Source organism: Canis lupus, chromosome 12 (genome assembly GCF_011100685.1).
Source record: "Canis lupus familiaris isolate Mischka breed German Shepherd chromosome 12, alternate assembly UU_Cfam_GSD_1.0, whole genome shotgun sequence".
NCBI lineage: Eukaryota > Metazoa > Chordata > Mammalia > Carnivora > Canidae > Canis > Canis lupus.
In genome coordinates this window covers 68,486,862-68,513,074 of record NC_049233.1, presented here as the reverse complement: position 1 = coordinate 68,513,074, position 26,213 = coordinate 68,486,862, and the positions used below count along the sequence as shown (strand labels likewise).

The following is a 26,213-nucleotide window of genomic DNA, read 5'->3' as shown; positions in this document are numbered from 1 at the left end:
CCCAGCGTCTCCTGTTGGGGCTGCGCAGCCTGGGGTTTCACCAGCAGGTCTCAGACGACAGATGGCCTGTCCAAGGCGGGCGGTGAGCACAGCCGCGGAGGCGCCCCGGCTCCCGTCAGAGTCCCCAAACCGCAGGGCACCGCGGGGTCACTGGGCCAGACGGTCCCGCCGTGATGACACGATGGCAGGTCTCGGCCGGTGGGACACCCAAAGCTGGCCCAGGCGTAAGCAGAACCATTTTACGAAGTCCATAGATGGAGGCTATAGACTCTATAAACAAGGGACAGTATCGCTTTCATTCCACCGATTTCTTTTCTTTCTTTCTGTCCGCCTCATTCACCGTTTTTGATCAGTTTAATTAAATCAAAATTTACAGGGGCCCCTGGGTGGCTCAGCGGTTAAGTGTCTGCCTTGGGCTCAGGGCGTGACCCCAGAGTCCCAGGATCGAGTCCCGCGTCGGGCTTCCTGCAGGAGCCTGCTTCTCCCTCTGCTGTGTCTCTGCCTCTCTCTCTGGGTCTCATGAATAAATAAATAAGATCTTTAAGAATACATAATGTACACGGCAGAGATCCTGTGCAGCCCCTCGCAGGCGCCCCCGCCGCTCACCCTGGCGGCCAGTCCTCCGCTCCCCACCCCCGTCGCTTGGCCCTTCCCAGAACTCGACACAAGCGCGTCACCCGCGTGGCCCATCGGCCTGGCCCCCTGCTTAGAGCGGCCCCGCCGTCCTGGGCGCCCCCGAGGGGCAGGCCGAGGCAGGGGAGCACGCCCGGCTCACGCACGCCCTGCCGTGTCTTGCAGGCATGAACAACCGCGAGGTGCTGGAGCAGGTGGAGCGCGGCTACAGGATGCCCTGCCCGCAGGACTGCCCCATCTCCCTCCACGAGCTCATGATCCACTGCTGGAAGAAGGACCCCGAGGAACGGCCCACCTTCGAGTACTTGCAGGGCTTCCTGGAAGACTACTTCACGGCCACGGAGCCCCAGTACCAGCCCGGCGAGAACCTGTGAGCCCGGGTCTGCAGGCTTCCCCCCCCCCATTAGCTTTCAGTTCCGTAGCCGCAGCTGCTCGAGCAGTGAGAGCCGTCCTGGACCAGATTGCATGTGACTCCGAAGCTGACGAACTTCCGCGGCCCTCACTCATGACACTTGTCCCCAAATCCGAACCTCCTCTGTGAAGCATACGAGACAGAACCTTGTTATTTCTCAGACTTTGGAAAATTGCATTGTATCGATGTTTATGTAAAAGGCCAAACCTCTGTTCAGTGTAAATAGTTAACTCCAGTGCCAACGATCCTAGTGCTTTCCTTTTTTTAAAATGCGAATCCTATGTGATTTTAACTGTCTTCACCTGATTCAACTAAAAAAAAAAAAAAAAAAGGTATTATTTTCCAAAAGTGGCCTCTTTGTCTAAAACAATAAAATTTTTTTTCATGTTTTAACAAAAACCAATCAGGACAGGTGTTTGGGTTTTTTTTTTCTTTTTTACAAAAAAATATATATATACTATCTATGTCCCTGTACATACACCATGTGGGTGCTAACGTGGAGACCATGGCCAACCTGGGCCATAAAGCCTCGGGGACCCAGAGTGAGGATTTTACTGCCAAATCAGCATAAAAGCACTGGTGTTATTCTGCAAACCAGTGGCCTCCTTTTTGGCTTTTGCAAAGCATGATCCCTTTTTTTTTTCCTCTCTTCTTAATTTGGATTGCACTTTTTTGGTTCATGACTGTACCTATAGATGGCTGTTACTTTGACTCTTTTCCGCAGCCGCAGAGCTGAATTCACAAGTTCTGTTTCCAGTATTTGCTTTGACTTCCTGCGATTCGTTCTTGAAACCTAAAAGTATACTTAAGCAAGCAAATGGCCAATACTACCAGGGGAACTGGAAGATGGATACCACACATGCTTCTTGTATAAAGATATGAATGCTGAAATGTTTCAACCTTTTTTTTATTTAATAAACCTTGTAACCACATTTAAATGGTCTAAAACCCATAGCATTAGAGTCATGGCAACCTGCTAAACTTTCTCATGCAACTAAAACTTTATGAGGGTGGGGGTTGTACATTTCCCATTGTAAAATAAGTGTTTTAAACGTCCTGTACTGCTAATGAAATGACTTTCTATATGTCCAAGAAGTCTCCAGTGGAATAACTATGCACTACTTTACATTTCATGGGGATGCACCAAAAAAGGAAAAAAAAAAAAAAAGAAAAAAAAAAGTATTACATTTTTAGTTGCTGTTTGTACCAACCTTGAATTACATGTTTAACAACAACAAATCAAAAAAAAGCCTATTTCTATTAAGTTTTTAATACTGGGTAGCAACTCTGAAATCTTAATTCCTTTTTTGTTATGATTTATTTGTGAGTTTACATTTTTAAATTGTTTAACTTTCTTAATTTAGTAATTAAAAAGAGAGCATTTTACATTTGAATTTTTTTTGTTCATTTGTTTAAATCATGGAAGTTACTCCAGTAGTGACATATCTGTCCCACACCAGGTGATAAGGAATCCTCTGGTGAATTTAACCATCGTGCAGTGATTTCCAAATGACAGAAACACTCAGAACACCAGGACTGGGGTTCCCTCCCCACCGCCCCCGCCCCTAGAAAGGCCAGGCTGTTGTTGAGCTATTTCAGAGGATCATTAAAGCAAGATTAAGCATCCTTTAACATTTTAATTTATCAGACATTGTCTCTAACTGGAACATCCTGTATCCTACCTATAGAAGGGCAATTACAAAAAGACTTTGTTGCCCTAGAATCAGTATATGTACTTCCCGTGGTCCTCTACCTCTGTAACCAGGGAAACAACCTGGTGGTAGTAGGGGCCGGGGGTGGACTGCTCCAGCTGTCCGGGCCTGGCTGCACACTCATGCAGCTGCGGGACCTTGGAGCCATCTGGCGCCTCTGTTTTAGGTACTGTCTATGGAAATGAGGGGGTTGGATGAGATTTGCTGTAGGTTCCCACAGATCTAAGATCCTGTGATTCGGAGATCGCTGCCGTCAGGTGGAGTTCCACAGCAGGAGAGTTTTCTTGCTGAAACAACCTTTATACTTAGAAAGGGTTCCCAACATTAAAAAAAAAAAAAAAATCATGAAACAAAGGGATTTTCTGGTTAGCCAAGTCTTTCTGGTATGGTTTTTGGTATTAATGAGATTGCTAAATTGATTTTAAAAAAATTTCAAAGATCTTCTACAATTACTAGGCAATTTATTAATGTGTTTGAGATATTTTTAAAGATAACTTTTTCATCTTCACATCCCACTCGGATAATTTGCAAACATTCTCTGGAGGGTTGTTGTTTGTGTTTTTGACTGGGTCATTCAAAAAAATCTGAAAACGTTATAACTTGCTTTAGACAGAGACTCCTTAAGAGAAAACTTTGGTTTCTTCAAGCCAAAGCGTAGCCTTTGATTCATCAGCTGCGTTTGTTGTGGAGTCTGTCCTGTGAAGCAGAGCTAAGGGCTTGGGGAACCCGAGGGCGCCCGGAAAAGGCGGCGCGGGCACCGCTCTGAGAGCCGGCGGGGAGGCGCGGGGAAGGCAGAGCCCGTGCTGCCCGGAGATGGTCCCGAGGTCGGCCAGGCCAGGCCAACGAAGACCGCTCACCGGGTTCCCAACACCGCCCAAGAAGCTCTCTCCCTCCCAAGCTGCAGGAGTTTGGAGCCAGGAAACTGAATTCACCAGAAAGATGTCTTGTTAGGAACGAGGAACACGGGCACCCCCAGGGACAGAGCAGGTCCCAGCGCAGACCACCCCGGCAGAGCAACTGTCTCAACAGAGCAAGTTCATGAATGTTTCGGTTTCCCGGTACACATGAAGCCTCTGCTTACACTGTCCCGTAGTTTCGCAAGTGTGCAAGAGCGTGTCCGAAAAGTACATACACTTACCTTAAAAATCTTACTTAAAAAGTGCTAATTCTCATCTGAACTTCCAGGGAGCTGCAAGAACCGATCCCAGCTCATCATAACCAATAGGATAATGAAACGTTGCGAGAATTCGCAATGTGACAGGGACACGCGAAGTGAGCGACGCGTGTTGGAGAGGGGGCGCCGACAGACTCCGCTCTGCGCGGGGTGCCGCAGCCCTCAGTGTGCAAAAACGACGTGCAGCGAAGCACGCCAGGAGGCGGCACGCCTGGGTCTTGCAAGGTGCCTTAGCAGCAGGTGTCGCTGAATGGCTTGGGGTCTCCAGGCGCCAGGGAGTGAGTGAGTACACCCCCTGCTGCCCCGGGGGAGCGGGCGCCTTGCCGGGGCGCTGGGGGCTACACGATTCTTTCTATTATTAACTATTAATCTTGATCAACTGTTAATTGAATCACGGAGCTACCGGACGACCATCTGACGAAGCTGACACTTGGCCAATGTGCCGACGTGATTCCCATGCAACGGTGCTCACCCCCTCCGGGGCCCTGGTTCTGGGCCCTGGGGGGCCGGAAGGACCAGCGAGTTGGGTGGGGGGAGCCTTGTGTGGGGGCGTCAGGGTGTAGATGAAAGCTAATGATGCATTTGGCTCTGACTTGGTTCGTGGCAAAGAAGGGGCTGTGGGGAAGCCAGACGTTCCCCCCGGAAAGCTCAGGGTGCTCCTAGGCCCTCAAGTACAGCCACGCGACCGCCGGTTTTCTGACAAGCGCCAGAGGGTGTTTACCTGCCCTGAGAAGGACAGGAGTCCTCCGTGGCTAAATCTTGGCCCCAGAGGGTCTCTAGCTGCGAAACTTCAGCCGAGGTCTCCTGTGGGACCTGCACTGACTGGTTCTTCCACGGCCTGGACAGGAGGTGAGGTTCTCAGCAGCACGCAGAGGGGCGCCGCCTGTGCCGGCTCCAAGGGACAAGGGACCTCCCTTGACAGAACTGGCGTTGCCCAACCAGTTACACTTGCATAAAATGGTCTTTGGGCAGTTTGTTCCTGAAATGTATTTTAATCGGTTTAGGTGGCTTTGGTTGGCTTCTCTACCACTAGGTGCTGTACCATGGGGCTTCGGTTAGGCTGCCCCAAATATCTACTGGGAGGAAGTGGAGGGGGGGAGGAAAGAAGACAATAACCTGGGGGTACAGGGAAAGGAGCTCAAAAATGTCTTATTCTACAAATGACACTGTGGGGCACAGATTTACCAAGCAAGGCCCAGTAACATACGTTTATTCATTTCTCCAAAATGATGACAACTACAGAGCAGAAAATAAGGAAACATTAGCATCTTTGATACCTTTGAAATACCAAACAGACCTTTCCAATTTGTAACATACCTCCATTCCCAGAAACTTTTCAGAGTACATTCCTAAATCATGCCTCATTTTTTTTTTCAAACACGCAGAATATCCATGATCCCCTGGGGGGCAGGGGGAGCCAGGCCTCTATTTTTAAAATTCTAGGGACTGAAATTAAGTGTTTTCCCAGCTTGGCAGGGACTATTCTAAGGAGAAGGTGATCCCACCAGGGGCAGAGTACCCTGCTCCTCTCTGGAATACTTGCTACTCTTCTAATACCGGGTTTGCCAATATGACTCTTTTTTGACTGCATCTCCCCTGCCGGACCGCGAGCGCCTCGGGAACGTAAGTGCCTAACTGGCTCGCCATCGTTCTCCCAGCACCGAGAGCAATGGTGAGCTGCTGCACGAGGTTGGACGGAACAATGGTGGCTCCATGGGTGATGGCTTCAGGTGTAGCAAACAGTTGACCTGCAAATGACACAGTGACCTAGGCCCCAGGCCGAGCGTCCTGGGAGGCATAACCCTGCCCCCTTGCAAATGTGTGGTCACCAGTCAGCAATATATGACTCAAAGGCCCAGTAACCCCATGAGTGCTTCCCAAAATTTTGCCCAGAGCTCACCCCAACATTAATGGGAATAAGCTTGTACGCCCTGGGACCTGGGGCCTTCAAGGTCACATTCTAACTTTGTCCTTTTATGAAAATTTGATATTGTCCCTACAATATCCATTCCTTATCTTCACATAAAATTATCTTTCCAGGCCTTCAGGTGGTGTGTTGTTCAGCAGGCTATGACTTATAGGATTCCTGGCACCCTTCTGCATGACCCAGGGGTACCTGGGCCCTGCTTGAGAATCACAGCATGAAGATGTGGTCCATAAAATATTACCATTAACATAAAAATAATGTATTTGGGAGAGGTGACATTAACCCCCATTAATGTGGATTCTCTTAACTGATTCCCTTTTTTCACCCAGCGAAGAACAGCCCCCTGACGGAGAATGGGACAGAAGACAGGAGGGTTTGATAGTGGGAAGAAGAAAACCAGCCAAAGCCACCAGAAGTGAACGTCTGGTCTGGCCAACCTGCTGGTCCAAGATGGCAGCAAATGGGAATAAACAGGATGGAGACACTGGACGAGGCAGAAGAAACCAGAGCTGGGTAGAGAGGAGTCCTTTGCCAAGGCTGTTCAAGGTGGTGGGATAATGGTAGAAATGACTATGGATATATACATATATAAGGACTCAGCATCCATTCCTTCTCCAAACACTTGCTGAGTGCTTATTATTGTTATTATTAATAGATTATATTATTAAAAGTCAGAGAGACGATGAATATTCCCAGTTCAGTGAGGATGGTGACCCATAAAAGATCATTGCAATAAGCTCTCTGTGGGGCGCCTCTGTGGCTCAGTCCACAGAGCATGTGACTCTTTTTTTTTAAGATTTTTTTTTTTTTTAAGTAATCTCAATGCCCAATGTGGGGCTCGAACTTACAACCCTGAGGTCCAGAGTCACACACTCTACCAACTGAGGCAGCCAGGCACTCCTAGAGCATTGGACTATTGATCTCAGGGTTGTGAGTTTAAGCCCCACACTGGGGATAGAGTTTACTTTAAAAAAAAAAAAAATGTAAAAAAAAAAAAAAAAGGTAGTAGCAAAGGAGTGCTGTCCAGCCAGGAATGGAGAGTGTAGGGAAGGCTTCCTGGAGGAGGTGAGGTGATGCCTGAACTGAATCTTAAAGGACAAGTAGAAATGGATTATGTACTGCTTAATGGGAGAACCAGTGTTCTTTGCCTTTGGATGTGTTTCCTTCTGATTCCCAACCCCCATTAGGGGCTAGTGCATGTTTTAAATCTAGAAGGTGCTCAGCAAATGCATCTAAATGAAGAAAAACAAAACAAATCTAAGTCAATCTCTCTCTCTCACACACACACACACAAAAAAAAAAAAAAAAGAAAAGAAAAGAAAACCTACAGGTGCATCAGTTATTCTGATTACTGAGCTGCTAAGACGATGGTGGACAACAGCATGGAAGGACAGAGAGCCTCGGGCAGGGCATCGGCTCCAGCGTCCCAGCTGGACTGGTCCAGGCGCCGGAAATATATTCACAGAGTATGAGAATCAAGAAGTGGCAGGGGAAGGGGCTCATGATAGCTCCCCTTTAACAGCAGTGGGGGGGCGGCCTTCGTCCCTGTGTGAACCCACCGGCTTCCTTGCTGTCCTTCCGGTGACGTGGCTGTCGTGCCTGAACCCCCGCGCAACACGTCAACTCCTGAAAGAAGATATATAGGGCCGGTCGCGGGATGTTCTCTGGTGGTTTTGTTTTGGAATTTTTTTCCCCTTTGGTTCATTATCAAGCGTTTGGAACGTAGTCATCAATGAGTGGCTAATTAGAAGCAGGAGAGAATGAAATGGTTATTAGTCAGATAGTGTTTTTAACGAAAACCGCACATGGAATTCCGTGGGGAAATACTACCAAATAGCAAGAGGCTGCTGCTTCTCCCTTTTCTTCTCTTTCTCCTTCTTCTCCTTCTTTCTTCTTCTTCTTCTTCTTCTTCTTCTTCTTCTTCTTCTTCTTCTTCTTCTTCTTCTTCTTTCTTTTCTTCTTCTTCTCCTTCTCCTCCTCCTCCTTCTTTCTTCTTCTTCTTTCTTTGTCTTCGTCGTCGTCTTTGTCTTCATCTTTACAAAAGGATTCACTTAAAGCCACTCATAAACTAAACCCGGGTATGTGAATCCTTTCATTTTTAGACTCTTCCCGAGGGGCGAGTGCTGGAAGACCCCAGGGAGGCAGGGCCTCTGGAGAAGGCTCTGGAACCCAACCCACCCAAACGGAGCCGGAAGGTCGGTCAGGTCCCGGAGAGCAGTGGCCTCGAGAATTAGGGAATGGATAACACTGCTTTCTGGTAAATTAACCGTATTATGCTGTGCACAGTAAAGTGATGGAAAAACCCTGTTAAAAATTGAATAATAATTTGCCCACATCACTTATGGAAAATGCATAATTTTTCTCCTTCAGTGGACTTTAGTTTGATTTAAAATATGAGCAGCTCCCGCACTGCTCACCGGAGCAGAGTTTGTGCGGTAACTGGGAAGGGCGAGGAGTCCCCCCCCCTCCTCACGGATCATTCCCAACACGCTTCTCCTTCTAAGGCTCCGTTTAAGTCCTACTTGCCTTAGCTCTGGCTGGACAGCCTGGGCCACCGCATCAGGCTCCGCACCCACCAGCTGGGGGGACACCGCAGCTGGTGGCCAGGGAGGACACTGCGGCTGGTGGCCAGGGGGACACCTCACCTGCTGACCTGGGGGGGACACTGCACCTGCCGGCCGGAGGGGGGTGACACCGCAGCTGGTGGCCGGGTACCCAGGGCACGGCCAGGCCATCCTCCTCTCGGCCCAGCAGCCGGGCGGCTGAGCGTGGCCCCGGAGAGCACATCCTGGCCCGACGAGGCCGAGGGACCTGGGCTCAGTCCCCAAGCGCAGGGGAGCCAGATCCAGAGTCGATGGGCGCAGCTCCGCCGCAAGCCCATGACCAACGTACAGGACACACAGGCCTGTCCTTCATGCGAAAGCCCTGGGTTTCTAAATGAAACCGGTAAAAAACAAAAAACAAAAACCAGAACGCATTGAAAACTCCTGTCAGGGGATCCCTGGGTGGCTCAGTGGTTTAGCGCCTGCCTTTGGCCCAGGCATGATCCTGGAGACCTGGGATCGAGTCCCGGGTTGGGCTCCCTGCATGGAGCCTGCTTCTCCCTCTGCCTGTGTCTCTGCCTCTTTCTCTCTCTCTCTCTCTCTCTCTCTCTCTCTCTGTGTCTCTCATGAATAAATAAATAAAATCTTTAAAAAAAAAATTCATGTCCCCGACCACGTCCTCTGCACGAGAAGGAGGTCGCCGTATGGAGTGGCCTGGGCCCGCCCTGTGGAGGGATGCCCTGCCTCACTCCTTATGCCCACTTTTTTCTTTTTTTTTTTTTTTAAGATTTTTTATTTATTCATGAGAGAGACACAGGCAGAGGGAGAAGAGGCAGAGGAGGCTCTCCTGCAGGGAGCCCAACACAGGACTCGAACCCAGGACCCCAGGGTCACCAACTGAGCCCAAGGCTGATGCTCAACCGCTGAGCCCCCCGGGCTCCTCTGATACCCACTTTTGATACTGTAACTATCTCAAGGGCCCCCCCACCCTCCAGAGATTCAGAGGTGCCCCCCACCCCACCCGCGGCAGATGGAAGCGGGTGGGAGAAGCGCAGGAAGCCCAGGGGACTTTCTCCAGAAGCCCAATGACGCCAGGGCTTCTGCGCCCATCGGGCTCCCTGAAGACTGAATAGCCCTTGGGCAAAGTCGTCAGCTCCCTCCCACGCCTTCCCCACCCCCTCCCACGCCCTCCCACGCCCTCCCACACCTGGGGCAATCCTGTAGCTTGTCTGGGGCCCTGGCTCCTAAGGCCACCCGGCTGGCTGCGTCCTTGCGCTCCCCACTGACTCAGGCAGCCGAGGGAACAGGGTCTGAAATTTTAGTCAAATGCAGACTGCTGTGGCCTCCTGACCCTGGGGCAAGACCCAGAAATCAACATTTTTCAATATATACAATTTTTTCTTTCTAAGGCATAAATCCGTGCCGTTGTTGAGCCCTAACCCCCAATACCTCAGTGTGACGATCGCATGTCAGACGTAAGATGTGTTAGAACCCGTCTAAACCCGTAACAGTAGACGGACAGAATGACTTTTAAAAATTTCCAACTGCTTTACTGAGACAGAATTCATATACCATACAATTCACTCACTTCAAGTGTGCAATTTAATGGCCTTTTGTGTATTCACACAGTTTTAGGACCATTATCACAATCAATTCTAGAACATTTTCATTACCCAAAAAGAAACCACACTCCCTAGCCAGCACTCCCCCAATCCCTTCTCGTTCCCGTACTCCTAGGCAGCCACTGATCTTTTTCTTCATTGTTTTTATTTTATTTTACTTTATTTTTTTTTTTTTTATCTGACAGAGAGAGAGAAAGAGCACACAAGCAGGGGGAGCAGGAGAGGGAGGAGCAGCTTCCCCCCTGAGCAGGGAGCCCGACTCGGGCTCCATCCCAGGACCCTGGGACCATGACCTGAGCCAAAGGCAGACGCCTAACCAACTCAGCCACCCAAGTGCCCCTAGGTAGCCACTAATCTGTTTTCTGTCTCTATAGATTAGCCTATTCTGGACATTGTATTTAAGTGGAATCATACAATATATGGTCGTTTGTGACCGACTTCTTTCACTTGGCGTAATGTTTTCTAGGTTCATCCATGTTGTAGCATTCACTAGTACTTTTTAAACAAGTTCATTTAGTTAAAATAAAAATAAAAGTTTATCTCCATGCCCAACTTAGGGCTCAAACTCATGACCCTGAAATCAAGAGTCACATGCTCTTTTAACTGAGCCACTAACGGTACTTATTTTTTAAATTGCCAAATAATATCCCATTGTATGAATAGACCACATTTCCCTATCCATTCATCAGCTGATAGACATTTGAATTGTTTCTACTTTTTGCCTATTGTGACTAATACTGCTTTGAACATTCAGGTACAAATTTCTCTGTACCCATTTTTTTAAGATTTTATTTACTTATTTATTTGAGAGAGAGACAGAAAGGGCATGAGTGGGAGTAGAGGCAACCAGGGAGGGACAAGCAGACTCCCAGCTGAGCACAGAGCTGACTTGGGGCTCCAGGCAGGACTCAAGTTGGGGCTTGACCCCAAGACCCCTAGATCATGACCCAAGCCACAGTCAGATGCCTAACCAACTGAGCCACCCAGGTGCCCCGACACATATGTTTTCAGTTCTCTTGGGTATATATCTAGGAGTGGAATTACTAGGTCATATTGGTACTTTATCCTTAGCCACTTGGAAACACTGTTTTACTCAAATTATTCTTACTCAAACTAAATCATTGAGAAGAGATATTCTATCTTCATAGATTAAAAATTTTAATAATATTATCAGTTTTCTCTACATTGATCCATCAAGTCAAGGCCACTCAATCAAAATCTCAGCAAAACAACTATGGAAATTGACAAAATTTGAGAATTTATAAGAAATGCAAAGGACTTAGAACGACTGTAACCATTCTGACAAGCATAACAAAGTTGGAGAACTTACACTACCAATGTGAAGACTTACTATAAAACTAACTATAAGACAGAGTATTGGTATTGGTATTGGGCCACGGATAAAAAAATAGACCAATGGAACAGAATAGAGACTCCAGAAATAAACCCCTACATGTATACTGGCATTTGATTTGCAACAAAGGCACCAGTGCAATCTAATAGGAAAGGAATGGTCTTTCCAGAATAATGGTGCCAAATCATTTGCATATCTGTATGGGAAAAAATGAACAATTCACACTTACACCATACATAAAAATTAACTTGAAGCTGGATCATATGGAAGATATGATACATATGAAAGGTAAAATAATAGTCCTTTATTCTTACGATTTTATTTATTTATTCATGAGAGACACAGAGATGGAGGCAGAGACACAGGCAGAAGGAGAAGCAGGCTCCCTGTGGGGAGCCTGATGTGGGAACTCGATCTTGGGACCCCAGGGGTCACGCCCTGAGCCGAAGGCAGACGCTCACCTGCTGAGCCACCCAGGCATCCCAAAATAGTAGTCCTTTAGAGGAAAACAGAATAGAATATCTTCATGACCCTGGAGTAAGGAGAGACTTCCTTAAAACATTTCAACTATTAAATAATAATAATAATTAATAAAAGATTTCAATTATTAAAATAATAATAATTAAAGATGTCAACTATTAAAGTAAAACATGATAAACGTGGATCTTATTAAACATAAGAACTTATGTTCATCAGAAACAACATTAAGTAAATGAATATGCTTGGAGTCCAGTCCAAGTCCCAGGCTTGGAGCAGATATTTACCACATCTATTTTTTAAAGATTTATTTATTTTATTTTAGAAAGAGAGCACTGCTCGCATAGGCATGGCTCCCGTAGGGGAGGGGGATGGGTAGAGGGAGAGACTCTCAGACTCTTCAGTGAGCCGGGAGCCCTGACTCGACTCAAGGCTCGATCTCACCGCCCCGAGATCACGACCTGAGCCACTCAGGGGTCCCCAACATCTATTTTTTACAAAGTACTCATACCCAGAATATATTAAGAACTACCAATCTATAAGAAAAGACCATTCATTTTAAAATGGGTCACGAAACTTGAACAGGCCCTTCATAAAAGAGGACATCTAGATGGCCAATAAGCATAGGAAAAGGTATTCAACAGCATTACTCATCAAGGAAATGCAGATTAAAATCACAGTGGAAGGGGATCCCTGGGTGGCTCAGTGATTTAGTGCCTCCCTTTGGCCCAGGGCGTGATCATGAAGACCTGGGATCGAGTCCCACATCGGGCTCCCCGCATGGAGCCTGCTTCTCCCTCTGCCTGTGTCTCTGCCTCTTGCTCTCTGTCTCTCATGAATAAATAAATAAGATCTTTTTAAAATATATATAAATAAATAATAAAATCACAGTGGAATAGCACCGAAGAGCCAACAACAGAAGGACTGACAGTACCAATGCTGGGTGAGGAACAACTAGAAGGTCATTCACTGCCCATAAGGGTCTAAATTGGTTCCCCCACTTTGGAAAACCAGCAGTAAGGTTAAACATGTGCCCACTACCCTACATCCAAGCAATCTCACTCTTGGGTATCTATCCAAGAGACCTCAGTACATCCACATACAAAAAGACCTGTACATGAATATTCAAGCAACTTTACTCATCATAGCCCCAAACTGGAAACAATCCAAAGGGTCATCAACACAAGGAGGGATCAGTGAGTTGTGGATAAATTTATACAGCAGAATTCAGGAGGGCACATGATGAGATGAGCACTGGGTGTTATACCATATGTTGTCAAATTGAAGTTAAATAAAAAAATTTTTAAATTCATACAGTGGAACATACTACACAGCAATGAAAAAGACAGTATTGAGATAAGCTGTAATGTGGATAAGATCTCAAAATTATAATATTGAGTGAAAGAAGCCAGACATAAAGAGTATGTTGCCTAGGATTCCATTTATACGAGGTTCAAAAATACACAGAACTCATCCACGGTAATAGAAGTCCGCCATGTGGTTTTCTTGGGGTGGAGGGATATTAACTGGGAGAGGGCATGGGAACCTTCTGGAATGAAGGAAATGCTCTGAATCAGGTTCAGGTTGGTGCTCATATTAGTCTATACGTAAGTCAAAGTCCACTGAGCTGTGCGCTTTATACTAGTGCTCGTTACTGAATGGAAATTGTTCCTCAATGGAAAATAAAATAATTGAGAGAGACTGCTCGTATTAAAAGAGATGTTAGAAGGACCTAATTTTAAGTCTTCTCTCTCTTTGGAGGGGGCAGGTTGACCTTCTAAGCGTCAGCTTGTCATCTATAACAGAGATAACACCTACTCCATATATATCAATTTGAGGAGGTAATGTACACAAAATACATCATCTACCCATTCTGCCTTAGTTTCCCCATCTGCATACTAGCTGTAAAAGTAGTAACCGCTTCCTATCAGAAGGTAGTTCTGAGCCATTTCACATAAAACTCTAAGAACGGTGACACAGGGGGCACCTGGCTGGCTCAGTCAGTAGAGCATGTGACTCTTGATCTCAGGGTTGTGAGTTCGAGTCCCACATTGGCTGCACAGATTACTTATAAGGAAATCTTAAAAAAAAAAAAAAAAGAACAGGGATATAGGAAGCTTTCAATATTGAGGGTAACAGTTGTTACCACTATTGTCGATATTATAAATATGGACCAGATTAACCTCAAGGCCCCAGTCAGCTGCTGGAGGCATCTAGAGATAAATGAGAGGCAGGAAGCTTTGGTATATATATATGGCCCATGCCTCTTGCAACAGGGCTGAGATGGAAAACAGGTCCCTTGACTCCCCACCAGGGTCTTTCCAGCACCTGCCTGGGAAAAAAAGAGAGAGACAGAGAGAGAGAGAGAGAAAGAGAGAGAGGACAATCAAAGAAGTATTAATTCTGCATTGATTTGCATGTGTCTGCCAAAAAAAAAGTTTGTGTGTTCATGAAGTACAATGTGGCCTCAAGCAGGCAGGTGGGGCGGGCCGGCATTTCCCTTTCTCTCCCTGCACCCGCTCAGACTGACTCCTCCGACTCCAAATTAACCCCTGAGATACCAGGTTCCCTTTTAATTACGTGTAATAAGGCTACCATCCCGATGTCATCGTTGAGAGAACTGGAACCGGGGTGGCTGAGTGACTCGGCCAAGGTCAGGCGGCTGCTAAGAGGGGGAAGCCTGAATGGAGGGCTCCCTGCCTGCTGCTGGACTCCCCTGCCGTCGTCTCTGCGTGGCTGCCTCCTCTCTGGGTCCCAGGGTGCTGCCTTCGGTGTCACAGATCTCCTGTGCCCCCAGACCTCCTCCCCTTGGAGGCTGCTGTAGCGGGATGGCGATGGATGCTGCGAGAGCGGCTGCCTGCGGCCTGCACACGTGGGTTTGTGTTCCGTTGGCTCCTGAGGCCTCCCGCGGACACAACCTGCGATCTGCTAATGGGGTGAGCGCTGCTGAAGGGCCCGGCCTTGCTGCCTGTCGCCACAGGAACCCCGCTCTCCCCAGGCCCATATTTCCGTCCATCGGGCGTGCACCTTACACGGCAGTACCTTGCTGCTGCTGACACTGATTTGCTCCCGAGGTGCGGGACCGCGGGAGGCGGCCCTTCAGGAGATCTGTGCTAACAGAACCTCACAGAAAGACGCCCCCGCCCAGTCTAAGCGACTCCCTCTGAGTGAGGCACAGAGGTCTGGGGGGAGCCTCTCCGAGACCCAAGTGGCAGAGGGGTCTCCCGTTTGGCTGTAAAGCCTGACAGCTGGAAAACAGGGGAGGCCTCAGAAGTAGATCCCGCTTGTTTTTGTGGATGGCAGAGAACCCACGTGCGAGATCTTTCCTTTCGGACCGACACACACCCCAAAAGAGGCTAGACATACTGAAAGGGGAAAAAATGAAGAGGAAAAATGTATACTCACATACCATCTACGTAATCATACACGTATATTTAACTACGGAAGACAATACATTTTCTCAGCATTTGTGGGAGCACCAATCTGCCTCTGCCCTTCGGTGAATAACAGGGACAATGGAGCTCAGACCCCGGGCCTCTTCCGGGGCCGCACGGCGTGGACAGGAGTGCCGTTCCCTGATGCAGCGGAGGCTGAGCCGTGGCAGGAGAGTGGTCCCCTCTTGCACCAGGACAAGTTCTCCGTTCACCGAGGCCAGCCGTGGGCCTCCTTGTCACACCTGTTTGTATCCACAGCTGACTCCCAGAAGTGGGAAGAGAATGTGCCCTGCTGTCCATCCTCAGCGAGTCTTTGTCCTGTTCGTTAGGGAAATCTACTTGCCACGCTTGCCTTCGAGAGTGGGTCATGGAAAAGTGTCTGGGGAGAAATGGAACCAAAGAGAATATCGATCCTGTATTCTCTAGCTTCTTCACTGTGACAAGCTCAAAAAAAAAAAAAAAAAAAAAAAGGAATAATGGGTATTATGTCTCTGCTATTTCAGTTTAAGACAGGCTGTCCTGGGGGTAGGGGTCTTAATTTACCTGGTGGTCCAGCCAGGGAAATTAATACGACCTGCACTGACAAAAATCCCCAAAGTCTCAGAGACTTAACGCGATATAGTCACATTCTAGTTTAATGTGAGTTGAACCGCTCTCCTGAGGATCTCACCTGGGAGCCATGACCAGGCTCTCTCTCTGTTAGGAGACCACCATACATACCTTCGAGCTTCTCTGGAGCCTGCTACTTAATCTCCTGCCTTCAGCTGGTCACCAGTGAAGGGACAGTGAACGGATATTCTAATGGGACATTTTAGGGGCCGGATCTAGAAGTAGCATTTATTACTTCTTCTCACATTCTATTTATTCATCAGGACTCGTTGCAGGCTTCACCTAGAAGCCGGGAGTCTGAGGAATGTTGTCTCTGCATGTGCTTGCCAGAAGAAGTGAAATTAGTGGGAATGTAGCCAGTTCCAGCAACATCTAAGAACGGAGGCAAACTAAGAGCTTGAGCTTGAGCCAGCATCCCCTGTCCACCCAGAAGCAACGTTTAATGATCCCCCTTAATGTGGATTCTGTCAACTACCCAGAGTAATTTCCAGACTGTCAGAAGGCTCTCCTACTCCAACATACCTTCCCTGGCCTACCTTATGTAACACTAGAGAAGCCCAATGGGCTCAACTGACCCTGATCTTTTCTTTCTCTTCTAAAATGTGTGCCAGTTATCATTTATTGCTTCTGAACTCCAAATTCATCCTTCATCGTCTGCTATTCAAAAACAGACGTGCACCCTTTAAGTATTTTTCCTTTGCAGGTGGCACCTGCAGGTTAGGCTTTGTCAGCAAGGATACTGGAGAGATACTGCAGGAGGAAGGGGTTCTCTGTCCTAGTTTCCTTGGGCTTGCTTGGCAGACTCCTGCACTTGACCAGGCCCCAGGACCCCTGGTAGCGTCTCCAGTGCTTGGCTTCTCTAAGGCCCAGTGGCCCTCTCAGCCCCCAGTAGCCAGCAGCTTCCCTGACACTTCCCCACCCTCATGTGGTTTTGCAGCAGAGCACCTCCAGTGAGAGAGCTCCCTATGATCATCTTTCCTAACACCCTAGAAAGCAGACTTCCAGCAAGTTCTACCAGTACAGCCTCCCAGAGTCTCCTCTGCCATCCTGTGAGCCACAGCCGTGACCTCATCAATAAGGTGTGAATCTTGACTCAAGAGGCCTCTTGCTGGAGCACTCCATCTCAGCCCTGAGGGCAGTTGTTTCTCATCCTCCATTCTTACGTTTTTTTAAAGAGTTCTCTTTACTTCTTACTCTTTGTTACTTTAACCCCCTGTTACAGTTAGTAATTCTTTGTATTACACTTTCCCTGTCCCAATTACTGCGTAGATTCTCTCTCCTTATTGGATCCGGATTGATGTAAAATGCAAATGTCCTCAGGGTAGGATTCACAAAAGGTCAATGACACTTTAGTGTAAAATAGTTTGCTTGGGTTTCCTGGCACCTAGAGAGCAGTGGTGCCCTGGAGCTAAGAGAGGGGACAGAAGAAAGACCCAGCAAAGGGATGATGGAAAAATCTTAATGACAAACTTTGCCTATTTGACAGTTTTGCCGTGGGCTGACACTAGAGCTGTTAAGTGTTCATCTTAGTTTCAGTGCAAAACATCTTTGGTTTCCCAAGGTCAGCCTAACAGCACCAGAAATAGAATGAAAACTAGTTTTTCTGGTGAAGCAGCACCTATTGTAGTTTGATAAGCTTAGTACGTTCTTCCCTTTGTTGTTTTGTTGCTTAATCACATACAAAAATGTGTTGCTGGGGATCCCTGGGTGGCGCAGCGGTTTGGCTCCTGCCTTTGGCCCAGGGCGCGATCCTGGAGACCCAGGATCGAGTCCCACGTCGGGCTCCCGGTGCATGGAGCCTGCTTCTCCCTCTGCCTGTGTCTCTGCCTCTCTCTCTCTCTCTCTCTGTGTGACTATCATAAATAAATAAAGAAAGAAAAAAAAATATGTTGCTATATAAAACATAAAGAGAACAGCTCTGGATATTTAACTTCATTGAACAGAGCCCGTCTACTCCCTGAGTGTACATCAGCTCTTTCAGACAGGACATTAGCACCTTCAGGCTGCAAGGAAAATATGAATCAAAACCATGAAGATTGTCAGACAATGAAGTGGCTCCATTAAGGAGAGGTTAGTGTTGCCTTTCTCTAAGGATTATTTAAAATAGGGTGGCACCTTGTGTCTCTCAGATGGTGTAAGTGTGGTCTTGATTAAAATCTGAAGGAACAGAGAACTACAAAACAACCAGAAAACAATTAGCAAAATGGCAATCAGTACCTATCTATCAATAATTATTTTGAATGTAAATGGATTAAATGCCCCATTCAAAAGACACAGGGTGGCTGAATGGATTAAAAACAAACAAACAAACAGTAAGACCCCTTCTCTGTGTGGACGCCTGGGTGGCTCAGCCATTGAGGACCTGCCTTTGGCCCACAGTGTGATCCCCTCAGGGAGACTGCTTTTCTTTCTGCCTGTGTCTCTGCCTCTGTCTGTGTCTCTCATGAATAAATAAATAAAATCTTAAAAAAAAAAAAAAAAAAGACCCATCTGTATGATGCCTACAAGAGACTCACTTCAAATCTGAAGACACACGGGGCACCTAGATGGCTCAGTTAAGTGTTGGCCTTCGGCTCAGTTCATGATCCCAGGGATCCTGGGATGGATGGAGCTGCATGTCCTGCTTCCTAGTCAGCAGGGAGCCTGCTTCTCCCTCTCCCTCTACCCCTCCTCCTGCTTATGCACGTGCTCTCCTTCTCTCTCTCTCTCTCTCTCTTTCTCAAATAAATAAATAAAATCTCAAAAAAAAAAAATCTGAAGACACACATAAACTAAAAGTGAAGGGCTGGAAAAAGATGTTCCATCCAAATGGAAATGAAAAGAAGGGCAGGGTTAGACAAACAGACTTTAAAACAAAGATTGTAACAAAAGACTTCATAACTAAAGAAACTTAAAAAAAAGAAGAACAAACAAAGCCCAAAGTTAGAAGGAAGGAAACAATAAAGATCAAAACAGAAATAAATAAACAGAGCTTTAAAAAAAGACAAAAGATGACTAAAACTAAATGCTGGTTCTTTGAAAAGATAAACAAAATTGAATTGATAAACCTCTAGCTAAACTCATCAATAACAAAAGTGCCCAAATAAATAAAATCAGAAATGAAGAAGTTACAGCTGATACCACAGAACTACAAAGGATCATAAGCGACTGCTATGAATAGCTACATACCAATAAATTTAAAAATCTAGAAAAAAAGGATAAATCCCTAGAAAGACACAACTTTCCAAGACTGATTAAAAAAGCAACAGAAAATCAGAATTGACCAATTAGAAGTGATGAAATTGAATCAGTAATTTAAAAATTCCCCCAAAAAATCAAAATTCCAAAACTAGACATCTTCATAGATTAAGTCTACCAAACATTTAAAGAAGAGTTAGAATCTGTCCTTCTCAAATTATTCCCAAAATATTAAAGAGAAAAAATGCTTCCAAACTCATTTTACACGGGCAGCATTACCTTGTTATCAAAATCGGAAAAGACATCACACAAAAAAGAAAATTATAGGCCATTGTCCCTGATGAACATAAATGCAAAATTTCTCCATAATATATTAGCAAACCAAATTCAACAATACATTAATTAAAAGGATCATGCACCACAATCAAGTGGGATTTATTCTAGGGATACAAGAATGATTCAACATTAACAAATCAATCAACGTGGGGCGCCTGGATGGCTCAGCGGTTTGGTGCCTACCTTTGGCCCAGAGCATGATCCTGGAGTCCCAGGATCAAGTCCCACATCAAGCTCCCTGCATGGAGCCTGCTTCTCCCTCTGCCTATGTCTCTGCCTCTCTCTCTGTGTTTTTCATGAATAAATAAATAAAGTCTTTAAAAAAAAAACAACAATCAATGTGATACACCACACAAAATGAAAGATAAAAAGTCATATAACTATCTCAATAGATGCAGAAACAGCATTTGACAAAATTCAATATCTGCATTTGACAAAATTTAATATCTATTTATGATAAAAGCTCTCAACAAAGTGGGTATAGAAGGAAACTACCTCAACATAATAAAGGCCATATGTGACAAATCCACCGCTAATATCCAACTCAGTACTGAAAAGCTAAAAGCTTTTTCTCTAAGATCAAGAACAAGACAAGGATGCCCATGCTGGCTATTTTTATTCAACATAATTTTGCAAGTCCTAGCCACAGCAATTAGGCAAGAAAAAGAAATAAAAGGCATCCAAATTGGAAAGGAAGAAGAAAACTGTCACTATTTGCAGATGACATGATACTAAATATAGAAAAGCCTAAAAATTCCACCAAAAAACTACTAGTACTACTACTAAATGAATTCAGTAAAGTCACAGGACACAACATTAACACACAGAAATTGGTTGCATTTCTATATACTAATAACAAGCTATCAGAAATTTTTTAAAATCCCATTTACAATTGCATCAAAAAAGAATAAAATACCTATTTTATTTAACCAAGGAGAATCTATTTAACCAAGGAGATGAAAGACCTGTACAATGAAAACTATAAGATTAATGAAAGAAATTGAAGACAACATGAATAAATGGAAAGAAATGCTGTCTCACAGATTGGAAAAACTAACATTCTATGCCCTATATTGGGCATAGAGCTTATTTAAAATTAATTAATTAATCAAAATAAGATACATTCTTTTAAAAAAAAATACTAACGGCATTTACCACAAAACTAGAACAAAAAAAATCCTAAAGTTTGTATGGAACCACAAAAAACCCCAAATAGCCAAGGAAATCTTAAGAATAATGAAGCTAAGGTATTACACTCCCCGATTTCAAACTATACTACAAATCTGTAGTAATCAAAACATATCAAACTGGCATGAAAACAGACACATAAATCAACAGAAGAAAATAGAAAGTCCAGAAAATAATCCATGCATATACCATCAATTAATCTATGACAAAGGGGACAAGAATACATAATGGGGAAAGACAGTCTTCAATAAAGAGTGTTGGGAAATCTGGACAAGGACATGCAATAGAATAAAACTGGAGCACCCTCTTATACCATATACAAAAATAAATGCAAAATGGATTAAAGACTTGAACGTAAGACTTGAAACCATACAACACCTAGAAGAAACCCAGGCAGAAAGCCCTTTAACACCATTTTTAGCAATATATTTTGTTTTTTGGACCAATATCCTCAGGAAAGGGCAACGAAAGCTAAAATAAACAAATGAAATTACATCAAACAGAAAAGCTTTTGCACAGCAAAGGAAACCACCAACAAAATGAAAAGGCAACCTACAGAATGGAAGAATAGATCTGCAAACCATACAGACAACAAGGGGTTAATATCCAAACTATATAAAGAACTTACACAATTTAATATCAATAAAACAAACAACCCAATTTAAAAATAGAGGACTTAAATAAAAAGACATACAGGTGGCCAGCAGGAACGTGAAAAAGATGCTCCACACCACTACTCATCAGGGAAATGCAAATCCATCAGAAGGAGATGCCACCTCACAGCTTTCAGACTGGCTGTTATCAAAAAGGCAAAAAGTAACAAGTGTTGGTGAGGATGGAGAAATTGGAGCCCTTGCACATGGTGGTGGGAACATAAACTGGTGCAGGCACTATGGAAAACAGGATGGAGGGTTCTCAAAGACTTAAAAAATATAACTACCATGTGATCCAGCGATTGCACTTCTGGGTATTTACCTGAAGAAAACAAGAACACACCTTGAAAAGATCCATGCACCCATGTTCATTGCATTATTTACAACAGCCAAGACATGGAAGTGACATAAGTGTCCACTGACAGATGACTGGATAAAGAAGATTTGGTATGTATGTATACGTGTGTATACCCACACGCACGATGGAATATTACTTGGTCATAAAAAAGAATTAAAATTTTGCCATTTGTAACAACCTAAATGGAACTAGCAGGTATTAGGGTCAGTGAGATAAGGTCAGAAAGAGAAAGACAAAAGCCACACGATTTCACTTCTATGTAAAATCTAAAACAAACAAACAAACAAAATATAAACAGACTCATAGATACAAGAAATGAATTATTGGTTACCAGAAGGGGACGGGTTGGGGAGGACAAAATAGGTGAAGGGGATTACGAGGCACAAACTTCCAGTCATAAAACAAATAAGTCATGGGGGTGTAATGTACAGCTTAGGGAAGCTAGTCGATAATATTGTAATGACTTTGTGTGCTGGCAGAGGGTGACTAGACTTACCATGGGGATCGTTTCATGTATAAAAATATCAAATCACTAAGATCTATACCTGAAACTAACAAGATATTGTATATCAATTATACTTCAATTAAAAAAAAAACCGGGTAGGAACAAGACAACAAAGATCCCTTCTAACCATATATATTTTTTTTATTTTATTTTATTTTTTTTTACCAGAGTAATAGATCTACACAATTTAAAATAATAGACAGGACTTCTTGGGATCCCTGGGTGGCGCAGCGGTTTGGCGCCTGCCTTTGGCCCAGGGCGTGATCCTGGAGACCCGGGATCGAATCCCACATCAGGCTCCTGGTGCATGGAGCCTGCTTCTCCTTCTGCCTGTGTCTCTGCCTCTCTCTCTCTCTCTCTGTGACTATCATAAATAAATAAAAAAAAATTTAAAATAAAATAAAATAAATAAAATAAAATAATAGACAGGACTTCTTTAGCAAACCAACTGTCCTTTCTTCTTACCTTCTTTCTCCCACTGTCCACAGATTCCTGCTTCTCAGTTTTCCTTCTTTTTTTCTTTTTTCAGTTCTCTTCATGTTGTGGGGTTACTTACACCTTTTTCACATTCCTTCATTATCATTTTAATGGGCCCTTGAAAGGGAGCATATTAGAAAACCCACGTGCGCATCTTGAAAAATAAGCCTTTCTCTCAACATTGACTATTTTTTTTCCTTAGGCAAGACTATAAAAAGCAGGATCCATTGTTTTGAAAATTCTCTGCTTACGAAGTCAAAATGCATACACATGTGTGCCATTTAAGCCTGCGAGGCAGACATACTCCCTCCCTCTAGTCTAGTCCTTATGACCTTCTGGATATTTCTCTATCCTGTTGCCCACATGGGTTCAGAACCCAGGCCTTTTGTCCTCATCCGTCTGGCGCTCTTTGGACCAACATTAGCCTGAAGATCTACATTTTAATGAAAGCTTTTGGTACAGACCCACCGTTACACTCACGGGCTGTACTACTACCCGAAGAAAAACAGCAACGTCACGGACAATGTATTGGCTACAGGTCCAGAGTGCTGGGCCCCGGGGAGGGCGACACGGTGGCAAAGCAGCTGGAGCCAGGGTGGCTGAAGCACGGGGTCCTCACTCCCCCGGGGATGCTAACCCGTGGGCGCGCCCCTCTGCCGGCTCCACCTGCGGTACCTGCCGTGTCTGCCCCTCCCGACGGACAACTGGAGACCTGGGCAGAGCATAGAGGAGAAAAATTAAACTAAACTGATCTCTCTCCTCCGTCACTGCCAGTTAACCCGTCTCTACTTTGCTTCGTCCCAACCTCACCCCGCCCTGGCTGCTGCACACCCGGGGAGGCCCTGCCTCTAAGGACCAAATAAACCGAAGCCCGTCTCCGCTGGGCAGCAACTGCGCACCTAGGCTCCTGCAGGCTCGCGGCCGCGGCTCTAGCATCTTTGTTTATCAACAAACTGCTTTGCAGAGAGCGGAGTAGATGACACTCAGGGGATGCACCTTCAGGGGATGCACCTTTACCTGGGTGAGCCTTGGTGAATGTGGGAAAAGCTAAGACATCTTCTTGGCAAAAAAAAAAAAAAAAAAGAAAAAAAAAAAGCATCGAAGCTCCTTAGCACATAATGCATTTCAGCAATCAGAGCCAGAACCCAAACGCATACTAAAGAAAAGCGAGTGAAAATGCCTGTAATCGTCATTTTTGAAAGGCCTTACTTCCTGCCAATCTTATATTCGTTCCCAGAGACGCAAAAGTTGCCCACTCCGCCAGCGCCTTTGTCAGCCGCCAGCTGTTACTTCCCCGGAAAGGGGGTCAGAAGGCTGCTGGCAGCTAATCGCCAGCCAGGCGCCGGGAGCAACGACCGTCCCTCGTGGGCTCGAGCTGCTGGCTGATTGTCAGCCGAGAGCTACAAGTTCTGGTTTGATAAAAGCCAGCTATAGATTCCAAACGCTTTTTTTTTCCCCCTTTTTCCATTTGTGCTCTGAAATTGTCGTGCACTCCAAATGGAACTCTGCGAGCGCGAGCACGCGGGCCTTTGTTCTGCCTTGTTAGGCACCAGCAGTTAGAGTCCTCCGCAGTCCCTTTGCGGGGAAGGCCAGCGGCTGAGGCAAAGCGGGGGAGGCGGGCGGAGAGGGCCGCGGGATGCCCAAGGCACAGGTGCAGCCCTGAGTGGGGACGGGCCCCGCAGGGAGGGTTCCCGCTCTGAGACACAAGCTCGGACTCCGGCTGGGGGTGCGCTGGGATGTGCTTGTAAGTCAGACTCACAATTTATTGACTGAAGCCCCCCGAAACGAAGCGAGTCACCCGCTCGATGCAGCAGGCACGAACTCCAAACCTTCAACGGCCCCAAGGCTCCCAACTCCCCCCTAGGCCGGCGGTGAGAATTAGCTTCTCTGGGACCCGGCGTGGAAGTCAGAGCTCTGTAGGTTTCCGGGGGTCGGGCAAGAAGAAGGGGGGCGGCAGGGATGCCGTACAGTGGTGTGCCTTAAAAACAGATGCTTAGGGGCTGTCATGTGCCCTGCCTCACTGGTGAAAAATAAACACCCAGCAGAAGCTGCCTTTGAGTTAAGGCAAGTGCACAATAAATTTCAACTGGTTACATTAATCGCTCGCTGCTTGTTGTGAATATTAATCCCAGGGAGGGAGCTGGCTTCAGCCCAATCAAAAGACAGGTGAAAGCTGAAAACAGCACAACATTTGGGATCTTGAGAGGGAAGGCCTACCTGTGCGCCAGGCGTGGATGCGGAGTCCCGGTGAGAAGCAGAGCCGGACGCGCCGCCCCCTCCGGCTTCACGGGCTGCGCGTGGAAGCCACGATCCCGCCCCGGCCGCGGACCTCACCTGTCCCCTCCAGGGCTCTCCAGGGATGTGTATGGAGAAGAGTCTTGCCTGAGGGTGTGGAAGATCAAAGAGCAGAGACTCCTAATTTGATTTTTTTTGTTACTGTGGCAAAATATACATAAACATAAAATGTACCATTTCAACCACGTCCAAGCCTGCAAACGGCATTGGGCAGCCACCGCCGCTGTCGACTTCCAGAATCTGCTCATCATCCCAAACAGAAACTCTGCACCCCGGTGAACAACAGCTCCTCTTTCTTCCCTTTTGTGGTAACTTTTCTTCTAGCTTCTGTCTCTAGGAATATGACTACTTTTCAGGTAGCTCATATAAATGAAATCAAATGATATCTGTTCTCGTATGTCTGCCTCGTTTCACGTTTCACGTAGGTTAATGTCTTCAAGGTTCATCCATGTTGTAACATGTATCAGTACCTCATTCCTTTTTAGGGCTGAACAACATTCCATGTTATGGATACACTACATTTTGTTCATCCATTTGTCTGTTTTGCTTTTTGGGTTTTTTTTGTTTTGTTTTGTTTTTTTGCTTTTTTTTTTTTTTTTTAAGTAGGCCCCATGTCCAATGTGGAGCCCGATGTGGGGCTTGAATTCACAACCCTGAGATCAAGAGCTAAGCTGAGATCAAGAGTCCGATGCTTCACCAACTGAGCCACCCAGGCGCCCCTATCGTTCATCTCTTGATGGACGATTGGATTGTTTCCACTCTTTGACTACTATGAGTGGTGTTGCTGTGGACATGTGTATACAGGCAACTGTTCAAGTCCCTGATTTCAATTCTTTCAGGTAGCATGTTTCTTTCTGAGGAATCACCAAACTGTTTCCTAAGTTGTGTATAATATTCCTGGAATTTCTGAAATAACAGAAAGAAAAAAAACCCATCATTACAAAGAAGATAAAATGATGGTTACTTTCAGCATTTAGGGGATAGTATCGATCCCAGTGGGAGATGGCTGTTTATGGAATGACCCTAATGGGATGTGTTTGGCTCAAAAGGGGAGACCCTTTACAATGGTCCAGAAGGAGAAAGTCACTGCCAAGAAAAAGAGGCAGATGGTACAGCCTTGATAAAGTCGCAAAACTGTTGTCTTCCCCGGGTGGTGCTGAGACAAGCGTGTAGGGCCGGGAAAGGAGGGAGAGAAGAGGTCTCTGGAGAGAGGGAGCCACGCCAAGACCGGGGATCCTGAGGTGAAAGATGGCCAATGAAGCTAGCACGCCTCAGAGTCGGTTTTAGATTGCTGACTTGGTGCGCCCCGGGCTGTCATCCCCCTGCA

General features: G+C 45.9%; 1 protein-coding gene across 3 annotated transcripts in view; it reads left to right on the top strand.

The window, feature by feature from the left end:
* Positions 1-2,431, top strand: part of FYN (FYN proto-oncogene, Src family tyrosine kinase) — a 211,762-nt gene extending 209,331 nt beyond the window's left edge. For 2 of the 3 annotated variants that reach the window (XM_038554982.1, XM_038554980.1), the window contains exon 14: positions 799-2,431. In XM_038554982.1, coding sequence (XP_038410910.1) covers positions 799-1,007 — 209 coding nt within the window. In that variant the 3' untranslated portion in view covers positions 1,008-2,431. The remainder of the gene's footprint in view (positions 1-798) is intronic. The other variant, XM_038554981.1, reaches the window with a different exon arrangement.
* Positions 2,432-26,213: the final 23,782 nt, after the last annotated feature.